The sequence below is a fragment of the Engystomops pustulosus genome, chromosome 4 (assembly GCF_040894005.1).
Source record: "Engystomops pustulosus chromosome 4, aEngPut4.maternal, whole genome shotgun sequence".
NCBI lineage: Eukaryota > Metazoa > Chordata > Amphibia > Anura > Leptodactylidae > Engystomops > Engystomops pustulosus.
The window spans coordinates 200,551,118-200,574,085 of NC_092414.1; the positions used below are offsets into that span (position 1 = coordinate 200,551,118).

Sequence of the window (22,968 nt, forward strand, 5' to 3'; positions counted from 1 at the left end):
CTTCTTCCAGCCACATGTTGAGATCACAGACAACTTATGTGCTGCACTTTTCTTTTGTCCCCAAAACCGACTTGTCCAGGGTTAGACACCTCTACTTCGCTGTAGCGTGGCTAGATAGCAGCTCTGCAGGAGATGCACATTGAACCTGCTTCTCACTCTACTTACTTGAATGTACTAAAACTGTACAACTGTATAACTGTAGCCCATTAGGACTGACCCCCCCCCCCCATGTTGGCTCCAATAATCTAGCAAAGGGCACCGTCTATGGAGATAGTCTCAACTTCTTTCATAGAAAGTGAACCCGTTTCAATCTTCCAGAGTTCTTTTTCTTGTGACGGTGAAATTTGCCTAATCAGTCTTCATTGCCCAGGAAAATAAAATATGAGAAGACTGAAAACATAGAATGAAGGTGTTAAACTTTGTTTTGAACCAGCAAGAGTTACCTCGGGGTTTGCTCAAACAAGGCATTAATGCATCCACTTTGAAACAACAGCCAAGAAGAGTAGAATCGCCTAATCAGCATGGAGTTTACAAAGCGCTCACATTAACACAATTCACACATGTGAATGCACACTCAGAGTAGGTTCCCCACACTAATAAACTCTTAGTCTCAACTGTCATTATTGGTGGTAACCAATTTTCTTGCCAACTTTGTCTGAGCTCTGCTTGCTATACGTCTATACTTCTGGGTTTTTCAATATTTAGCTTACGCTCTTGATTATTCTTTTTCTGTATACGTTTCTGTACTATATAGGCCATCTCTGTTGTGACCAGGATTGTCAACTTCCCCTTTGTGTTATTTGTTTGGCTGTCTTGTAACATGCCCACACTTTGGAGTGCGCACTCGTTGGAGTGCAAAACGCGTTGTCCAAAATAGCTCTGAATAAAAGGAAACCTTTTACCCCCGATGACCAGCGCCTTTCTGACGTCCCATTTTTACACATAGGGTGGCACAACCAGTGGCCTACCCTCCAGACCATATGCCCACACTTTGGCGCAGGGAGGGACTGTCTTCATGGTTGTCCAATGTATACACAGCCCCTCCAACCTCAACCCTCCCCCCCCCCCCCAATGTATACACAGCCTCTCCAACCTCAACCCTCCCCCCCCCAATGTATACACAGCCCCTCCAACCTCAACCCCCCCCCCAATGTATACACAGCCCCTCCAACCTCAACCCTCCCCCCCCAATGTATACACAGCCCCTCCAACCTCAACCCTCCCCCCCCCCAATGTATACACAGCCCATCCAACCTCAACCCTTCCCCCCCCCCCACTGTATAAACAACCCCTCCCCCCGCCTCATTGCAGATGCGGCCCTGTATATCTTTTTTTTTCTGCCTGGATAGCAGAGGAGTCCAAGATGGAGCAAAAAAAAAAAAAAAAAAAAAAAAAGGAGGTTTCATTGTGTTAATATGAAGTGAAGTTTTTATTCTGTAATCCATCCTACAATACAGGATTAGTTTTCTGGTTTCCTTAACAAGACGGCTTTAAGTTGTAGTATAATAAAACATTTCAAACAAAGTTCATGTAACAAAAAAACCAAAACAAAAAAAAAAAAAACAAACCACCCAGTAGTTTTGCACCAGTGCGGATATGTGACCAATCAATTAACTAATACCTCGTCGGGAATCACTTCCGTCCGAATGGGGCATACAAGTGATAAAATCAGACACATTGCTCAAACATAACAGAGGTTTGCCCAATACAAGAAAACATACAGATACTCCAATAACATATTATAGGTAAATCATGAGGATAACAAGGTAACAACGTTGCATGGATGATGAAGCCACATAGAACAATTTCTTCCAAATTGCCTTATAAAATTATGTGCCCATCACAATGCAAATTTCCCATCAATGTAATATATTCAAAGTTATATATAAAAACACTCCATTTCATATAAAATAAAACAATATCCACTACAGAACAGCAAAGGACATTATATTGATATTAAAAATGCAAAGCAGACGTGATGGAAAACTGCATGTTGCAAGATAAAAGGCGTCGGGCCCTTCAACAAAAGAGCAGACTTGAAGGAGAATTTAAAAATGCTTCCGACTACCAGGTCATATGGACCCGAAAGAGACTTGTGGATTTTAGTAAGGAACTTAGTGACTGGTATAAAATACATAGGGTGGACCTGGGGGAGAACAGCATATACTATAATGAAAGACCTCAGATGGGACTTCAGATTAAGAAACCTATAACAAAGAAAGTGGACCTGAAAGAGAACTTGGTCTTTTGTCAAAATCTAAGATGAGTGTACCTGAAGAAGAACCACAAAGGTGAAGTGGACCTGAAGGAGCTATAGGTTAAGCTAATTTGTGAGTGGAATTCAAGTCGTTAGTAGCGCAAGCCCGACCTAGAAAAAGAACAATGTGGGTTATAATTGGGGACGGACCTGAAAGGAAGCCAAAAATATGCACACTCAAGACCATCACGACCCATGACAGGAGAAGGCTTACAATAGCGAGGAAGGGTGACCTGTAGCAGTGTTGCCTTTCCTATACATCACTGAGATGAGGGTCTCGGAAATTAATTAAGAATCCAGGTCTAATAAAAAGGGGAAGTGTCGGAAGCTTTGTGGAAGGGTCATTAAGTCCTTTAATGAAGAAATATCTAAAATCCTCACAAGTACATGAGACATTACTCCTTAACCACTTAAAAAATTTTTTTTTTTACTAAAAAACATGTCTATTCTGAATAGACCAACACCCTTTCTCTGTCTTGTTATCATCATCCTCTGTCCAAAGATTATAATCTGACTTTCTCCCAGGAATAAGAGTATGGAACCGTTTCATAGGAACTTGCATGGCAACTTCTCCTTCACCCAGAAAATAGAAAGGGATTTTCTTGTGACACGTGGTCCATCTAGGTTCACCAGGACTCCAGTAGAACATCTCTATAGTAGAAGATTCACCATTTCCTCCAACAATGTAGATCCTATGTTTCCAAACGACCACTGATGATAATTCAAGACTTTCTTCGATAGGTGGTATATTCGATTGAGACATTCTTCCTAAGTGATCCATACAAAAACTTCTAGTGGTAGAAACTTGTTCCTCATCATACAACATATAAGTCTGATACTCATTGTAGTTTGGGTATGCTTGAAAATGTCCATGTCTGGAGTCATAATGTCCGATGACGTACAACTTGTCATCTAAAACAACAGCACCTGCAGCTAAAAACACTGCATGGAGTGGAAACTGGGACCATGTGTCAGAGGATATATCATATATAAGAAACCCCGGAAACTGTAATGATTTTTTAACCGAGTCAGTATGTCCACCTATGAGGAATAACTTACCTCTGAACTGTGCAGAAACAAAACCACGCAATGGTAAAGGCAGAGAGGAGGTGGAAGTCCAACAATTCTCTATCAGATTGAAACATTCTACTGAACTAAGAGTTTCATTATAGTCACTTCCACCCAATGCATATAAGGCATCTCTGTGATTTAGGAATCCATGTAAATATCTGGGCTGAGCCATTGATGGCAATTCCTTCCATCCATTCCTTATGGAGTCATACACATGAAGCGAACTGGAAGCAGAGTTTTTTTCATTCATTCCACCAGATACATACAAGTTGGTGCCAACAACTACAAGTCCATGTCCAAAAAGAGGATTGATAAATGGAAGCTTTCCCCAAGAGTCTGCAACGGGATCATATGAGTGGATGTGAAAATGATTTTCATCACCAATCATTTGTTCCATTTCTGTGCATAGTATCAGGTCGTCAAACATTCCTTGGCGTAAGTGGAATTCAGTTGAGGTTTGGGGTGGGTTTCTAGAAATTATGTCAAGGTTGACATTTGCCAACTCTTCTGGGGTCATAAGTGGGAATCTGACAACCTTAAGGAGCTCTTCAGGAAGAGGATTGTCTTCAGTAGATTGATATTTCCACCATCGGCATGCAAGGTTATGGATGGTAAGCTCTGATGAGACCATCAACTGATCTGAGGAGAGGATTCTGGTTACCTCCGAAAGCTCAAGATGGAGGAAGTCCTCCGTTTCAGATAAACTGGTGAGATGTTGGCTAATGCAATGTATAGCTGTGTCCAGTAGGCGTTTGTCATTGTGACCATGAGCCAGTCTGTAGACCCACAGGCAGTTTTCTGGGTTCATGTTTTTGGTAAGGAATCTGAAATATAAAAACCAGATACTCAGGTTAAATATAAAATATCACCCCGATGGGATTTCAAGAAATAATTGACTGAAGTGTATTTCCTTTTGTTTTTATTTCGGTAAAGGGTTTTCCTTTTTTGAGGTAAGCAAAATCATGTCTGTAGGCATTCAACACAAACCCCCGAGTGTATCCGAGTGCACAGTTTCATCCCCCATTATGTGTCTGGTTACCGTAGCTCATTTTCCATTCCTCTAATTATCACACAACCAAATTTGGCTTCAACAAAATTAGTCTTTGTGTCAAACAGTTTTACTGGCAGAATGTCGTGAACATCTCCAGTGCTGGGAGTCCCTGCCTCCCAGAACATCTGCTTTTCTAGTAGGTCGGTGAATTTGGGTTTGGATTGGAAATTCGCTTGGAATATTGAGTTTTCATGCAACCTTTCATGGTCAAAAACGACCATAAATCTACCCTGGTCATTTGATGGACAGAATTGAATAGTTCACAATGGAGTAGTCAGAGATGGAATTAAGTTATGAACTTTAAAAAACCAAATCCTGATAGAAAAGATCAATGATTTGAAATTATGGTCAAGACCTGTTAAAGATCAGCATATTTACTCAATTTGCATTTCTGCAAGAAAAAGGTCTTTGGACCAAATTGGGGAAAAGAAAAATATATAAAAATTCACTTTTATTATATTAGTTTTTAAAAAAAAAAAAAAAAACCAGAGTGAAGTCTGTGTCTATCACTTATCTGGGATATATGTGCAGAGCCAAACAAATTTAAAAGTTTTTGTGGTGGTAGTGGGTTCGTGATTATGGGCGTTTTGGCACTCTTATGGGGAGAACGTGCGATTTTGTAACCATAGAGTGTGTTAGTGACAACTCTTTTGCCACTACCAGGGAGGGGGGAGGCCTCTCCGTCTCTATGAATATCCCAATGGTCCTTGGTATCCACAGGGGGAACCACTAGTTGATGAGATATATAACTTGTCCTCTCTATAATTAGCAGTCACATGGTTGTTAGTATATATTGCTTAACCTCTCTATAGTTCGCAATCATACATGCTCAATTATTGGAGGTGGTACAGAGTACACATGCACACACTAGTAAACTTGCTAACAAGTAGCTAACTCCAATCCTGCTACTATTGTAATCCCTATTGGTTGCAGGATAAAGATCTAGTAATACGTCTCCTAGAGTGTCCAACTAAACTATAGAGTTCATTAGTCTGATCCTAATCGGTGTCGCTGCAGTCTGACATATTTGGACCATAAAACATCAGGGCTGATAGACTGGCGTCCTCAGGGGGTATCAGCCCTGATGTTTTATGGTCCAAATATGTCAGACTGCAGCGACACAGATTAGGATCAGACTAATGAACTCTATAGTTTAGTTGGACACTCTAGGAGACGTATTACTAGATCTTTATCCCGCAGACTTCACTCTGGTTTTTTTTTTTTTTTTTAAAACGAATATAATAAAAGTGAATTTTTATATATTTTTCTTTTCCCCAATTTGGTCCAAAGACCTTTTTCTTGCAGAAATGCAAATTGAGTAAATAAGTTATGAACTTTGCATCTGGTGTATGTGACCATCACAGAGGTTCAAAATTCCTAAAGGCTTATTTGCTGTAATAAACCAATCGATAAGGACTGGTGGGCGTTTTACGGTTCAAAAATAAAAACTATTAAACTTGCCAAAAACTTAAGTAGAAGAACCACAAGGAGGCTTTGTGTTATGACCCTGTTAGGGCTCTAAAATATATCCTTAAGTTTTGTGGGTAGAAAATTGTGGTAAGCCGAAAGATCAACACAATCTATTTAATATACTATGAGCCTCATGTCTCATCAGCATTTGAGGTTGTTAGACTGGACATGTGACTAGGCTTACAGTTTGTATGTGCATGCATGGCAGCCACTATAGGGGGTTTAGTGGGATTGTGTTCATGGTTGCCCCCTCTTTTTGCACTCAAAAGGGGGCCTGTAGGAGTCACAGTATCCACAATCCTCCCCCCCCTACACCGCCGGCCCTCAATTGTGATCGGCACTGTTTGCCCCCTTTGTGTGACCCAGGTGCCAACATCATTGTGATTGGCATCTGGGTCATACAAAGGAGAACGCTGCATGCCAGGTACTATATGAAAGAAAATGAGCACAGAAGTGCGGTGGAGGCTGCAGGGAGTGCAGGAAGGAGAGTAATATTATATACTCATTTCTGTAAATAGTGGGAAACTCGTGTTTGGAGGGCAAAAAAAATATCTAGTCAGCGGTCCCCAAAATTACTAGTGGCGACCCTGTGTGTATGATGCTCCCCTACCTGCTACACAGATCCTGCATGGGCCTGATCTGTAGGCGACTGGACACCGTAAACAGCTCCTCTATGTTCTCCATGCTGAGGAAAGCGTCGCCAGTATATATAAAGTCCAGGATAACCTTCACGACTGATGAAGGAATGTCCAGAAGAGAGACCTCGCAGCTTTGTGACTCCTTCATTGGACAAGTGAAAAGCACTTGAAAGTAAGGACTGACTGACGATAGGACAACTCTGGAGAAGAGACAAAGAACAAGTAGAGGCCAAAATATCATGAGCAACATTTTTTTGACCATCCACGGTCTCTGCCTTATATGTTTCTACTCTGAGCCCTTTCCCCAAATATTTTCCACCTAACAATCCATTCAAATTCAATTAAAAACCTCACCAACATTTTATTTTGTAGGCTTGTTACTATTAGAGATGAGCGAGCACTAAAATGCTCGGGTGCTCATTATTCGGTACGAACTTTTCCCGATGCTCGAGTGCTCGTACCGAATAACGAGCCCCATTAAAGTCAATGGGAGACCCGAGCATTTTTTTAATAAAATAGAACATTAAAATAACAGTGCAGAATAAAATATTCCACATGTTTCCAGATGTTTTAATTGTTAGAATACATTGAAAAAACACCATTCTTCACTTTCCAGGTGTTCGCGCGTCTCCCGCTAAGTTAGGAGATGTGCGCCGAACATCTGGATGTGAAGAATAGTGTTCTCTCAATGTGTTCTGCACTTAAATGCTCCTGTGTTCACTGTTTTAATGGTTTTTATTCTATTCTTCACTTTGCAGATGTTAGTGCGTGTCTTCCGATAATGTCGGAGATACGTGCGCACATCAGCAATGTGAAGAATAGTGTTATTTAAATGTGTTCTGCACTTAAATGTTCGTTTTTTTTTCACAGTTTTTAAAAGTTTTTATTCTATTCTTCACATTGCTGATGTGCGCGCGTATCTCCGACATTAATCGGAAGACACACGCGAACACCTGCAATGTGAAGAATAGAATAAAAACTGAAAACAGGAGCATTTAATTGCAGAACGCATTAAAAAGGAGAATTATTCTCACCGTTAATTCGGTTTCCATTAGTCCACCATGACGGCCCCAACTGGAGGATGGCCCTTGACCTCTGTAGGGACAGGAAGCAGAGAGGTTAAATGCCCCTCCCCCGCACCCACACTCCAGTGGCTACCAAATAACTACATCGGCTGTGGATGCAACCCATTTATTGTATGTTATAGTCACACACAGTCACAACAGGTTAAATAATAATAAAACTAAGACTACTCTGTCTTATAAAATAAAAGGGGACGGGAAAATATATGGGCCGTCATGGTGGACTAATGGAAACCGAATTAACGGTGAGAATAATTCTCCTTTTCCATGGCATCCCCCATGACGGCCCCAACTGGAGATGTACCAGATTACCAGTACTTCTAGGGTGGGACAACTGCCTGCAAGACCTTCCTACCGAAGGCCTGGTCCCTGGCGCTTTGGATATCTAATCTGTAGTGTCTACCGAATGTTAACTGACTAGACCAGGTAGCTGCTTTACAGATATCGACTAGAGAGGCCCCACGTTTTTCAGCCCATGAGGCTGCCACCCCCCTGGTTGAGTGGGCCCTGACAGTCCCAGGAATGACCATATTTTCGGCATCATATGCCTCTTTGATGGTAGTTTGGATCCAACGGGCAATAGATGCTTTGGAAGCTTTCTTCCCCTTGTTCTTCCCTGTGTACTGCAGCAGGATGTTGTCGTCCTTTCTCCAAGGTTTAGAGATGTCCAGGTAGTGGAGAAGACATCTCCTCACATCCAGAGTATGCCATGCTGACTCCTTACTGTTCTTAGGGTTCTGACAAAAAGAAGGTAACACAATTTCTTGATTGCGATGAAAACTGGAAGACACTTTGGGAGCGAAGGTCTTATCTAGAGTTAGAATTACTCTATCTTCCAGAACTCTAAGGTAAGGTTCTCTAAGGGAGAGAGCCTGGATCTCCCCTAACCGTCTAGCTGAGGTTATGGCTATAAGGAAGGTCAGCTAAAGGGTTAGGCTTCTAAGGTCCGTAGTCTCTAAGGGCTCAAATGGAGGACCTGTCAGGTGATTCAACACCAGAGACAAATCCCAGTTTGGGATGTTTTGTTTTAAGTGAGGCCTCAATCTGGAGGTAGCTTTTACGAACCTCTGCTCCACCAAGGAAGTATCAAAGAAGGCACTAAGGGCTGATACCTGGACCTTGAGTGTACTCGTCTTCAGCTCTATCGAAACCTGCTTGCAGGAAATCCAGTATCTACGAGATTTGGGAGACAACTGGTTAGGAGGAACTGAGCCACAAAAATACACAAATTTCATTCATATTCTGGAGTAAATTCTGTGGGTGACCATCTTACGACTAGCCTTCATCGTGGAGATTACTTTGTCGGATAGCCCCTGGGCTGTCAGTATCTTCCTTTCAGGATCCATGCAGCGAGCTGGAGAGCCTGTGGATTGGGATGAAGGACTAGACCCTGGAACAGGAGATCTGGACGAGGTGGTAGCAGGAATGGATCCGCCATTGCCATCTTTTTTAGCCAAGGAAACCAGTTCCTTTTTGGCCACCAAGGCACTACGAGTATAACTTCCGCCTGGTCTTCCCTGATCTTTTGTATGACCCAGGACACAAGAGGTATCGGAGGAAAGGCATACAATAACAGCCCCCCCCCAGGACTGGCTGAATGCGTCCCTTGGTTGAAGGGGAATGTAGGTTCCAGGTTTAGCTGTCACTGGCCATGGATGCCAGGGTACTCCTTTTTCCAGACTTGCTGGATCTGTCCACCAGTGTATGGATCATAAGACTGAGAGGGGAATTTCCACCTTTTGGTTTAGGTGACGAGGATCTTTGTCCCAGGAGGACAGCACCCAGTTCTGTAGTGTCCTTGTATGACTTTGGCTCCATTGCACGCACTGGATGCATGCAGTCATGAGCCCAAGGATCCTCATTGCTTCTCTTATGGAGCAGCACTTCTTCTTGAACGTGTTTACCTGGAGAATTAAATTTTCTCTTTGCTGGTGGAAGAAAAGACATCTGTTGTGTGGAGTCTATTAGAACTCCCAGGAATACCACGTTCATGCTCGGGTCTAGGTTGGATTTTTCTGTAATGATGATCCAGCCTAGCCGTTGAAGAGTCTTCATGGTGATATCCCTGTGAAGAATCAGCTCCTGACTTGAGGCACTTACTACCAGAAGGTCGTCCAGGTACGGAATGATGGATATTCCTTTTCTCAGAAACGCTACTACCTCGACCACAATCTTTGAAAAGGTTCTCGGTGCAGAAGATATCCCAAAGGGAAGGGCTTTGTATTGAAAGTGAGCTTCCTCGCCTTCTGGTGACAGGACTGCGAACCTGAGAAACTTCTGCGAGTTGGGGTATATTGGGACGTGCTAGTAGGCGTCCTTCAGGTCTATTGTGCACATGAACGCCTGACGATGGATTAGAGCTGAAGCGGAAGAGACGGTCTCCATCTTGAATTGTCTGTAGAGGACGAACCTGTTTAGCCCTTTCAGGTTGCAGATCATCCTGGACTTCCCGTTCGGTTTCTTTATGAGGAACAATGGAGAGTAATGTCCTCTTCTTTGATGTTCCAGGGGTACAGGGATAATCACATCCAGCTCTAACAACTTCTGCACTTCTGTCCAGAGTTGGAGCAACAGCTCCCGAGAGGGTTGTCTGGCAAGGACGTAATTTGTGGGAGGAAGAGCGGTCAATTCTATCTTGTAGCCGTCCTGGAGGATGGACAGAATCCAGGGGTTTGATGTTATCCAGCTCCATTGCTGATAAAAATTCAACAGTCTTCCTCCCACCTTGGCGGCATTGCTTCCTGAAACCCGGGGTGGAGTTACTGGGGTTGAGCAGAAACCCCCTGCCTCTTCCACCTTTAGGGTAGCTCCACCTTCCTTGTTTACCCTTACCCCTAAAGGACGGTCTCCTGTCTTTGGGGTCACGAAAGGAAGGTTTCTTCAGACGGGTCCTGGATTCTGGGAAGCCCTTTTTCTTATCCGCCGCCTTCTCCAGGATGGTGTCCAATTCGGGCCAAACACATACTCCCCCTCGAACGGGATGCCGCACAATTTAGACTTCGACCTGAAGTCTCCGCTTCACTGGCGCAACCAGAGGGATCTTCTTACGGAGTTGGAAAGAGCCCCTTCTTTAGCACTAATCCTCACTCCTTCCGCCGAGGCATCTGCAATGAAAGCTGTGGCTGCTTTCAGGGTCGGGAAGGTATTGAGTAACAGCTCCCTTGGGGTTCCATCCCTTACATGCTTTTCCAACTGCATTACCCAGTGGAACAGCGTGCGAGCTACGGACGTTGTAGCAATGTTGGACTTAAGGTTCAGCATGGAACATTCCCGGCTCTTTTTTAATAAGTTGTCTGCCTTTCTATCCAGCGGATCTTTCAACTGGGTAGCATCCTCAAAAGGCAAGTCGGTCTTCTTGGTCATTTTAGTGACCTGGATGTCTATCTTAGGAGCCGAGTTCCATAGCCTGGCTTCTTCTTCATCAAAAGAAAGGCGATTTCTGAATTCTTTTGAAAGAGAAATTTTATTTTCCGGATCCCTCCATTCTTCCAGAATCAGATCCCTGAGTGTATTGTTGACTGGGAACACGCACCTCTTCTTGACCTTGAGCAGACCAAAGAGTTCATCCTGAATGGACTGCATCTCTTCTACCTCCTCTATTTTCAGGGCATCTCTTACCGCCTTTAAGAGGGGCTCCAGGTCATCAGAGGCCAGCAGATCTCTTGATTCCATCCTATTTGCAGAGATGGAAGGGGACGTATCAAGCTCCAAAGAATCCTTGACCGTAGCACCTTCAGAGTCTGAAGCGGGGTCAGAAGATGAATCCACTATTCTCTGGCGCTTTTGAGGTGGTTCCTGGGGCGCAAAGGCAGCCAAGGATGAAGACACAGATGAACGGACTTCCTCCTGGATAAAGCTGCGCATCTCATCCATGAATGAGGTCCTTTCCTCACGACTCAAATTATCCAGGCATTTTTTGCACAGGGGTTTTTTATATGCACTAGGTAATTTTTCAAAGCACATGTTGCACTTTTTATGAGCCGTTATCTTCCTCTCAGAGGAGGATTGCTCCTTAGCACGGCCTTTTTCCTTTTCCTTGGGATCCTATCAAGGAAAGGAGAGCCCAGATAAGGAAGTGCTATAAACGGGACGTGCGGGTGACCCACCACCCTATCCCTTTAACCCCTACTCACAGGAGGTGGGGATATGAGGTCCAGACCTGAGGCCTCCAAATTGCAGGGTTCCATGCTCCTCGAGGGACTAGAGTAACCAGTCAGCTTAGAATGTAATAATAACAATTGAAGGCCTGTAGATCAGCACTGCAATGGTTAAAGGGTAGGATTTTACCTGGTACCGGTAAGCCAGGAGAGATCCACCAGGGTCTATAAGGTAAACGTGGCCCATGTCAGAACGTAGTGCAATAAAACATAGTATGTGCCAACATAATACACAGGTGTACATATCAGGATGTTTGAAGCCAAAGACCTGACCTGAACAATCGCCAAAGGGAACCTTTAAACTCGTAAGCCCAGGTTAGAGGTGTGCTCCGGCACGAAGATTAGACCTCAGATCAACGAGATTACCACGCTAGAGCAATTTAAACTTACCTCCCCGCGATCCTGCTTCCGGGTCGCGCGGCTTTGACGTCACTTCCGGTTTCGTCACTCCACCGGAAGTTGACACCGGGGTCGACCAGAAGTGCGCGGGAGCGCAAGGATCACATGTTCTGGGTGTCCTAGGCTCCAGGAGCTGCGGGCAGAGCCGGAAAAGAACGCAGTTCCCAGCGGGCAGAGGAAAGGGCCGCAACCCGATCGAGGCCCGTAACTGTGCTGGGTAAGGGATAGGTCCCGCGCCATGGTGTCCCCCCTCACTGTCCCAACTAATGGGAAGCGAGGAGAGAAACTTCTCTCTACTCCCTGCCCTGTGTAGGGACAGGAAGCCACTGGAGTGTGGGTGCGGGGGAGGGTCATTTAACCTCTCTGCTTCCTGTCCCTACAGAGGTCAAGGGCCATCCTCCAGTTGGGGCCGTCATGGGGGACGCCATGGAAAGAACACTATTCTTCACATTCCAGATGTTCCGAACATCTCCGAACTTAGCGGGAGACAATCGCGAACACCTGGAAAGTTAAGAATAGTGTTTTTTCAGTGTATTCTAACAATTAAAACATCTGGAAACATGTGGAATATTTTATTTTGCAATAAAAATACTTTTCTTTTCTTCACTTTATTTTATTAATTTAATGCTTGATTTCGAGCAGCCGAGATACTCGTCCGAGTAACGAGCCGGTCCGAGTATGCTAATACTCGACCGAGCAGTATACTCGCTCATCTCAAGTTACTATACATTCTATATATTGTTTGAAATACAATTAGAATGAAAGTAACCATGGCTTATGAAAATTTTAGATACCCAGTCAAGAGATTAGGACTTACCTATGACAAGGAAACCTTTTCCCTGTCGTCACAATAGTGGCATCACATAGGATTTCAGACAGATACAACTCCCGTAATCCTTATCAATCGATCCAGAAAGAAAGGAAAAGATAGAAATTACATGTAATAAAGATAATAATGGAGAACGCCATTATTCTTTAAGGAAATGTGGCCTGGCAGTAGGTATTGTCTATGTGGAGAACTGCTCTGCGCCATACAGGATTGATATCTTACCATCAATGATGATTTTCTCCCGCGTGTCATGGTTGTCCCCATAATCTTCCTCAATGTGCTGCATGTAGTCGGGCGGTGACCCAATTGGGCGATCGATTGTGAAGTCTTTAAAAATCAAATAACAAATGTATGCAATGTTAAACTTCACAAAAAGTCAGTAGGGTTGCACAGAAAACAGGCAAAAAACAAAACAAAACTGTCCTCCAAGTGGTGAACCCCATGACGGAAAATAATGGCAAAATGTCCAAAATGCCACTTTTACACTTTTGTACATTACATAAAATATTTATTAAAAAGTGATCAAAAAAGTTGCAGTCCTCAAAATGGTAGCAATGAAAAAGTCAGCTCATCTCACAAAAAAAATTACCTGTATGTACTTGAATGTAAGCTGACTCGAGTATAACTGGGAAAACCTTGACTCAAGTATAAGTCTGTGGTATATAGCCAGACAGTCACCCCTCCCCCTCTCAGTGGTATATAGCCGGACAGTCACCCCCCTCCCTGTGGTATGTAGCCGGACAGTCGCCGCCCTCCCTGTGGTATGTAGCCGGACAGCCGCTTCCCCCCCCCCCTGTGGTATATAGCCAAACAGTCGCCTCCCCCACCCTCCCTGTGGTATATAGCCAAACAGTCCCCCCCCCCCCCGTGGTATATAGCCAGCCAGCCGCCTTTAGCATATAGTGTGTATATAGCTATCAAGCCCCCAGTTTGCCCAGCACAGAAAAAAAAAAAACCCAAAGAAACAAAAAAAAAAACAACGTAGTACTCACCTTTCTTGCTTCAGCAACAGGTCTTATCACATGGCCTGGTTGGCTTACGCTTACAGGGGGCACCTGAAGGGTGAGCTTTGACTTTATTTTACTCGGCTTATACTCAAGTATGGATGGCATGGAATAAAAAACCCCTGCATCCTTAATAGGTTAAGAATCTTATTGGAATACCCCTTTAAAAGCCAAACTGCCAAATCCTTGGGTATATAAATATGGGTTCTAAATAGAAAAAAATTAGCAGAAAAAAATTGCTTTTGGGTGTTTTTTTTTTTTACTTTGGTGATTTCTCACTGAACCCACTTTAGCTTATGGTTACGTACAGATTGTTTTTCACTTCTGAGCCTCAGTTATTTGTTACTGACCCATTCTTTTCATTGTTCTTTTTTCACTGATCAGTTGTCAGTGAACTCAAAAAGAATGGGCCCTAAACTGATCAGTGACATAAAACTGAAGTGTGAAAAAGCCACCTGAATAGAAGAGAAAATCAATCTGTTTGTGTCCATAAGCCAAAATTCAGTGAGAAATCCCTGATGTGAAAAAAACGCCAATGTGAAACCACTCTTAGAGGGCATTATTTCGTTATGGAGCTTCCCATAAGATACATAGACCCCTGTTGGGGCAGGTCAACTGTTCTCACATACTTAAAGTGACCTTACGTCATGAAATGACCACAAATCCTTATATTCAGCTCCACATTAAGCCTGGGAAGGTCAACCGTAGCTTTGGTCAGAGTCAGAGTCAGATGTCCCTGAAAATAGTGATACAGTACAGAGACAAGTGAGCAACCAGTCCTTATAGAAGACCCATGGACACGGGATGATGACTGTCAGTATGAAGGATTGTATGAACGGAAACATGTCTGCTGATCGGATGAACTGATATCAGAACACAAAGTTTGTGATGCAAATGAGATTTAGGAGGTCATAAATCATAATGAGCACTCCCGAAATTCCCATTTGGGTTCGCCTATGTGACCAAAACATATTGCCGGCTAATGGACATAGCCTATGGCAACTAGTCATATGGTTAGGTGGCCCAACCAAACCCAAAAGTCAGGGTCAACTCATCTCTTTTTTTTTTTTTTTTTTTTAAATGCTTTATTATTCCATATAATGATACAAGACATCGTTTGCAACAGAAACCATATACCATTTAAAACATTACATGTAAAATTGTTAATAACCTCCTATGCATTTACTCCATCTACAAAGATCATCCATCCTATTGCAAAACACAAAATGTCCCAGTCTTGATCCCCCCCCCCCCAAGCCCCCCTCCCTCCCCACCCTCTACCGATGCCGGAGACGCTGAATGGACACAATATATACACCATGGGTTACAGAGAACCCTCTATAACCTCCACTGATTCCATACCTCATTAAGTCTGTTGCCTTTCTTATAACGTTTCTCGAATGCACATTCATATGCTTTTATACGCTTAACTAAGTTGCTCCATTCATTCACATCTGGAGGCTTTTCGTCAAGCCAGTGTCTAACTAATACTAATCTTGCGAGAAACATGGTCTTCAGGGCCAGATCCCTTTTTAATCTGTCATCTAAGGAGATCGGTATCAAGCCCAGGAGCCCAAAGGTGGGGACTCGCGGGAAAGAGCATTGGAACTGGGCCTCTAATCTCATAAATATCTCCTCCCAATAGGGATTGATCTTAGGACAATCCCATAGAACATGTAAAATATCTGCTTGTGAACAATTACACCTCCTACAATTCGCATTTTCCCTTAAACCAATTTTAAACATTAAATCTGGTGAAAAATAAATTCTATATAAAATGTATAATTGTGTGCATCTGTGATTTAGATTAATTGTTGCTCTTACCACATTCCTATAAATATCACGCCACTGTGCCCCAGTGATAAACCCGACCTGGTTTGCCCATTTCAATTGAGATACGTGACTAAACTTCTGATCTATAGTATACCTAAGAAGCCTATAAATATTTGCTAAATTAATTCGAGTTACATCTAAATCTAATAAATCTATAAATTTACCCCCTATGTGCGTCCTAAACCTATCGTGCTGTGTCTCTTTCCTATACGCATGTTCGATTTGACGGTACCTAAGAAAATCCCTTTCCTCAAGCATGTCCCTCATACACCAGTCCTGAAAGGAGGGCAAGGTCCCATCTTCCTCCAACTGTCCCAAGGACGTAATTCCCTTTCTTTCCCAGAACCCGACATCGTCCATCTTAGCTAGTTCCGCAAAGTTGAGATTACTCCACAACGGAGTAAATTTAAAACCTCCAGTAATACCAAATAACCTCCTAAGATCTCTCCAAGTATACAGCAATAGCCGAGCCAAAGGGAATCTCTTAGCGTTCAAACGCTTCAGTTGGCCTGACTCTAATAGTGCCAGCATTGAATCAAATCTACGTTCCACCAACAAGGTGAGCGCCAAAAATATATTGGATTGTCTGTTTTCCAAAATGAACTGGGTCTGGGCTGCCAAGAAATAGTGATAGAAAGAGGGAAGCGACAGCCCACCCCTTTCCTTATTCAGCATTAGGGTTTCTTGCTTGATGCGGACCCTTTTCCTCCCCCACAGTAACTTGTTTATAATAGCACGGATAAACCCGAACCATTTCTTGCCTATCCAACATGGAGCATTAGCTATAACATATAAAATTTGGGGCAGCAGAACGCTCTTTATAAGTATTACTCTCTCAGCACGATTTAATGGTAGCGTATTCCAAGTGTTCACCTTATTTTTAATTTTTATTAATAAGGGCACTAGATTCAAGGAGATGTAGTCGTCAACCTTGGCAGTGATCTTTAAGCCAAGATATTCACAAGCAGTGGAGATCTTAAGTCCAAACAACAAATAGTTAGGATGGGAGTCCTCATCCAGAGGCACCATGATTGACTTATGGGTATTTATCTCAAAACCAGAAAACCTACCATACTCCTGAATAACCTTTAGGGCCCTTGGAGCCGATGTATCAGAGTCCTTGAGGAAGAGAAGGACATCATCAGCATATAACATTATCTTGTCCTCAGCACCAGCTATTCCTCCCCCTTCTATCACACTGTCTGCCCTCAGTTTTATTGCTAGGGGCTCTATAAAGAACGCAAATAGGAGCGGGGACAGGGGGCAACCCTGCCTTGTCCCTCTAGATAGTGTAAAGAAAGGGGAGAAATCACTATTAACCCTGACGCAGACCTTCGGGGATTTATAAAAGAGTTTAACCCAGCTCAAAAACCGGTCGCCCAACCCGAATCTAGACAATACCTCCCAGAGGAAGTCCCACTCCACCCTGTCAAAGGCCTTAGAGGCATCCAAAGACAGGATGGAGCGAGACCCCCCCCGACCCATCTGGAGACCCGCAAAGAGCCTTCTTATATTGGTCTTACTCTGTCGCCCAGTCAAGAAGCCACATTGGTCTTCATGTATCAATAATGGGGCGCGCTCTTTGAGTCTATTTGAAATTAACTTGGCCATCAGCTTGGCGTCTGCGTTAATAAGCGAAATCGGCCTATAAGATTCCGCCTCCAAAGGATCTTTATTTTTTTTCCGAATCAAGACTATGCTGGCTTCATACCACGAGTCAGGTAGCCTACCCTCCCTTTGCGAAAATTCCCAGGTCTCCATCAAAACGGGTAAAAGAATGGCACCAAATCTACTATAAATTTCTAAAGGGAGCCCATCCAAACCCGGGGCGGATTTACGTCTAGAGGAAGCAAGGGCCTCCTCCAGCTCTTCGATCGTTATCGGGCGCGATAGCGCCTCTACCCCTTCCCTCGAAATCGCGGGAATTTGAACCTTACCTAAAAAGGATCTTATATCATCTAATGAGACCTCCAAATCTGAGGTATATATACCCTGAAAAAATTGTAAAAAGGTATCCCTAATCTCCTCAGCGTTAGTAGTTGTTTCCCCAAAGTTGTTTTTTATGGCTGTTATTCTATTATCCTCTTGTTGTTTTTTAACTTTCTGCAGGAGCCCCTTTGACGGCATACCACTCTCACAATGTGCCCTTTGGTCCAAAAAGAATAGTTTGTGTCGCCTTCTCTGCCATGAATCTATTATATTCCTCTTGTGCCCCAATAAAACTATTACGCCGCTCCCTCGAACCACTCTCCAAATAGGCCCTTTCTTTTTCTTTCAGCTCTTTGTTTAAGAGCCTCTCCTTACTGGCCCATTGCTTACGCAAATAAATGATTTCTGAATTTAGTATCCCTCTAATAAAGGATTTCAGGGCATCCCACATTAGCCCATGGTTAACCCCGGCTCTGTTTGACACAATAAATCTATGAAGCTCTCCCTTGATTTTATCCTCATCTGACAATAACACTAACCAATGCGCATTGAGCTTCCAGAACTTGAGAGGCGGGTTCCTTGATCCCAACAACTCGAGAACCATTGGGGAATGATCGGAGATAGAACGGTTATCATACCGCATTTTCCCTACCCAATCAATGGCCAAATCATTAGCCAATGCTAGGTCAATCCGGGAAAAAGTGTTATGGGAACGGTTGTAGCATGAGAAAATCTGAAGTTCCCCCTTTAAACTTCTCCAGACATCTCTCCAGCCCACTTCCTGGCAGAACCTAGCAAAGGGGGTATCTCCATTCTCTATCCTTCCCAGGTTTTTTTTCCCACCTGTACGATCTTTCTCCTCAGACATTACAGCGTTAAAATCGCCCATAATCAAGACCGGGCAATCCCCCACCCTTTCAATAAACCGCAGTAGCTTTATCAGGACCTGATATCTAAAAGGGGGAGGTATATAGACTCCTGCAAAAACGCATTTATTGGGATTGGGATTGGAGCGTAACGGCATGACGTAGCACGTAGCACGTCGCGCTGCACCGCCGTTCTCCCTACCCCCGCTCCCCACGCTGACCTGACTCAAGCTCCGGGTCCCGGTCCTGGCCCAAGGAGAGAGAGCGGAGGACTCGGGCGCAGGTCCGGGCGCCATAGTCGGTGGCTGCAGCGGTCCCCCGCGTGCTGTGGAGTGTGGCGCACGGGCGCCCAAAACGCCGAAAATCCAAGCGCCGAAAAGCCTATGGTCCTGGGGTGTGCTGGCTCCTAGATGGCTCCAAGATGAAGACGACCGAGGGACAGACGATACGAAGACGCCCGGTCCCGGAAACGCGCTGACCTGGAGGGGTGCATTCTGAGACCGCTGCCGAGGCGGCGGGGTTGGAGAGTTTCCCTGGATGACGGCGCGACCGGAGATAAAGGCTGTAAGCAGTTCATCGTGTTTGGTCCCTGGGTGGCAAGCTGGTGACGAATCCGTGCTGATACAATTCCCGTGGACGGGTGAGATGTGCCTGTACCTGGACTGATTCCCCTGCTGCGCGTAGCGGTTCGCCAAGATGGGTGAGATGTACCTGGCCTCAATCTTCCTTACCCGTGTACTAATTCATCTGTATATGGTGATAACTCTGACTTATTGCTAATCGTGCTAACATTAGCTTGACATTGGCTTGCATATGCTACTAACTCTGCTCTGTTGCTAATTACACTAACATCTGTTGGACATCTGCTTGCTACTGGTTTCTGATCTGATCGTTCGATCTCAAATATCTACACTTATTATGTAACTATTTGAATTTTGTCAGAGCAAGTTGGAATTTTATTACTCGGTGTCCTCGGGGGCATCATATCCACAGGATTATAGGAGAGCTACAACGGAATATACGTAATATACTATCTCTGGACTTAAAACTGTTTTACCTCCCCTAGGGTAATTGGTTCCGGTTCTGCCTATGTGTCGGTTTTAGTATCAGCCCGTCCGGCTTACTGAATAGTTTGCGGTTTTCTGTGTCAATCTCCGATCTTTCCTCCTATTGTTTAAGTGATTTGTGTATTGTAATAACTTAATATTACTCATTGTCAATTGCTATTGTCAAGTGGGTTAGCACACCTGGTCCGGTTTATAGGCGCCTCAATTTGGGTATATGTATTTTTTCCTAGCTGTGTAACACCGTGCTTTGGGGTATATTTATCGTAGCAGAGATGCCTCCTAAAAATGCTGCAAGGAAGTCCTTGGGAACAGCATCCCCCAAAGAAAAAGAGAAAGGAGGGGCTAAAGGAGAGAACTCCGCAAAGTTGGACAAATTATGGAAATCTCCCCCAGTTAAAACTAGGACAGGATTATCGAGTCAGAAAAACTTGGAAAATGAAACTGTAGATCCCAAACCGCAGGGCTCGAGGTCGGGCCCGGCAGAGGAGGAGGATCGGGACGGAGGCGAGGCAAACATGGGAGGTGAAAACGAAATGCTAAAAGAGATCTTAGACTCCATAAAATCCTGTAATTCAGCAATACTGGGGCTGACAGACCAGGTCGGGGCCTTGAGAGGAGATGTCTCCATTATGAGGGAAGAGCTGAACCGGCTAAGAGATAAGCAAAAAATGGCAGAAGATAAAATTACTAATATTGAGAAAGAGGTCTGTACCCTCAAAAAAGTCACCTCGCGTCTGGAGGTAGAGAACAAGGCCCTGAAAGGGAAAATAGCGGATATGGAGGACCGCTCAAGAAGAGCGAATCTAAGATTAATAGGGGTTCCAGAAAAAGCTGAGGGGGATAACCCCGTAAGCTACATTAAAGAATGGTTTTTGAAGGAAGTAGGGAAGGAGCATCTTTCCCCGCATTTTGATATTGAGCGGGCCCATAGAATTCCGGCAGGCCCCTATATTCCGGGGAATACTCCCCGTACCCTTATATGCAAAACATTACTCTCGAGAGATCGGGATATGATACTGAAACGAGCACGTGATCTAAAAGACCTTACAATACAAGGGGCTAAAGTAGCAATATACCCGGACTTTTCTAAGGACACTCTTCAGAGGAGGAAGAGTTTTTTGGAGGTAAAAAAAAGGTTGAGAGACAAGGGTATCATTTATTCGTTAATGTTTCCGGCCAAATTAAAAATTATTTTTCAAGGCCAGTCCCAGTTTTTCAATACCCCAGAACAAGTTTCAGATTGGTTGGATCAAAAAGGTCTTTGAATATGAATATTTAGGCCATTACATCTATTTCGGGTCAGCAATGGGGGGTAGGTGGGAAGGGGGGGCGGGAAAGTGGCTGAAGCAGGAAGAGTTGTACTATGGTAGAACAGGTGGTGGGATTTGGGGGGGGTGGGAAAAGCCGATGCTGGGGATGTTGTCTGGTTAGAGCATGCTGCTGTGCCCTTTGGTGTTTTTTGTCTAGATATAATAGATGGGTACTAGGTTTATAGTATGGAATATAAGAGGGCTTAAAGATCGTTTGAAACGCTGCATTATCTTTGACTACATAGTTAAACAACTCCCTGCGATTGTTATCTTATTGGAGACACATCTTGATAGGGAATCTTTGGCTCTGGTAGAAAGGAGGTGGGCCAGTCAGATATACAATTCTGTCTTTTCATCATTCTCTAGAGGAGTCTCTATCTTGATTCACAGATCCGTTGCCTTCCAAGCCTCAGATATAAGTTGTGACCCAGAAGGAAGATACGTATTCCTGTCAGGTATACTAGATGGCAGGGTCAACTCATCTCTACCCATAAGGCATCTTTAACCAGAGTTATTAATATCAGATTATGTGGCAACAGCAGGGTGTGCAGAGGGTGTGATCGCCCCCCAGACCCAGAAGCCAAGAGGGGCTCCATTTGATGTGTCTTCCACATATATAGAAACCAGTACAGGCAGTCCCCGGGTTACATACAAGATAGGGTCTTTGGGTTTGTTCTTAAGTTGAATTTGTATGCAAGTCGGAACTGTATATTTTATCATTGTAACCTCAGCGACAACTGGATTTTAAAAATGTTGGGTTGTCATAAGAATCAATATTAACAATAAGGCTTCATTACAGACGCCTGTGATAACTGTTACAGCTGATTATTGTAGCCTAAGGCTAACGTACAATAAATTACCAATATCCAGAGGTCCGTTTGTAACTAGGGGTCATATGTAAGTCGAGTGTTCTTAAGTAGGGGACCGCCTGTACATAACAAAACGGGGCCTGGCACAGATTTAGCATTGGTTCCATAGTATACACCACTGGTGGTGGTAACGATAATGTGAACAGACCCCCATGATGGCAGCAGCCGAACAACAGGTGGATCCATCAAAGACCAGAGCATCAGCCTTGGATTCCTACCAGGGAAAATACTGAAACAAACCTAAAACCCGCCATGTAACATAACCTTATGGACATCATAGATTAAGATACATATGTGACCCAGCAAGTGTGTATATACAAAGGTGGATTTCCATAGGATGTCATTTTATGCAATGAACAAAATAGCAAAATTTACAGCAATATCAAATCTTAACAAATCTACATATAAATTCTGAAAAGTTTGCTCCAGATTTAGTGCATGACATATAATGACATCTTGCATATCGGAGGGTTGTGATACATTGTAGTTAATAGGATACAAACATAAAGCTCATTCACCTTGATGCCGGATTAATGGACGACGCCCAGGATCTGCACAGCAGGGAATCTTAGAGGAAGTGACTGCTCACTTAACCCCTTATATTCCCCCCGAGCCTCCAGCTGCCTCTGAGCTGTAATAATATTAAAGTGCTTTAAGGAAGTCGGGGGAATTCTGTTACGTTGACGGAAAATGACAACATAATTTATATAAAAAAAATTTAAAAAGTAAGAAAATTAGGATAATAGTTACATTTACTTGATTTTATAAAGATAATTAAAAAAAAAAAAATTGCTGCGTTGGCCGGGAATCGAACCCGGGTCAACTGCTTGGAAGGCAGCTATGCTCACCACTATACCACCAACGCCTGCAGCATGCACATGGGGTGGGAGGCGTCTTTCAGTGCTGTAACTGCTGCGGAGCATGCTAGGAATGTGCTCAGCCCAATATGTAGTGTCATAGCAGGGGCAAAGCTAGAGAAGGGGAGAGTAAAAGAGAAACCTAAAATGGATCAAGTCCAGCTGCGGCAAAATTGTTTTATCAAGTTTTAACCCCTTAACAATGTGTGAAAGATGTATAGATCATAACCTCATTACTGGTGTATGGGCTGGTCATACTTTTCAAATTTTGTCGGAGGG

General features: G+C 43.8%; 1 protein-coding gene and 1 non-coding gene across 2 annotated transcripts; both read right to left on the reverse strand.

Annotated features, from left to right (window-relative positions):
- Positions 1-1,423: 1,423 nt before the first annotated feature.
- Positions 1,424-22,432, reverse strand: LOC140128056 (kelch repeat and BTB domain-containing protein 8-like). Its single transcript, XM_072149421.1, has 5 exons — positions 22,351-22,432; positions 13,177-13,281; positions 12,943-13,021; positions 6,460-6,687; positions 1,424-4,152 (listed from the first exon to the last, which is right to left on the reverse strand). The coding sequence occupies exons 2-5, from the start codon at positions 13,238-13,240 to the stop codon at positions 2,688-2,690; spliced, it is 1,836 nt and encodes a 611-aa protein (XP_072005522.1). The 5' UTR covers positions 13,241-13,281; positions 22,351-22,432; the 3' UTR covers positions 1,424-2,687.
- Positions 22,433-22,625: 193 nt separating this feature from the next.
- On the reverse strand, positions 22,626-22,697 carry TRNAG-UCC (transfer RNA glycine (anticodon UCC)). The gene has a single exon. It is a non-coding gene; the product is annotated as a tRNA-Gly (tRNA).
- Positions 22,698-22,968: the final 271 nt, after the last annotated feature.

Bases quoted from the DNA above. Each gene is read 5' to 3' on its own strand.
- LOC140128056 (XM_072149421.1), bottom strand. From the start codon at position 13,240: ATGCAGCACATTGAGGAAGATTATGGGGACAACCATGACACGCGGGAG. The intron at 13,022-13,176 runs GTAAGATATCAA...TCGATTGATAAG, and splicing joins GGAGAAAATCATCATTGATG to GATTACGGGAGTTGTATCTG. The intron at 4,153-6,459 runs GTAGGGGAGCAT...TTTATATTTCAG, and splicing joins ATGCAGGATCTGTGTAGCAG to ATTCCTTACCAAAAACATGA.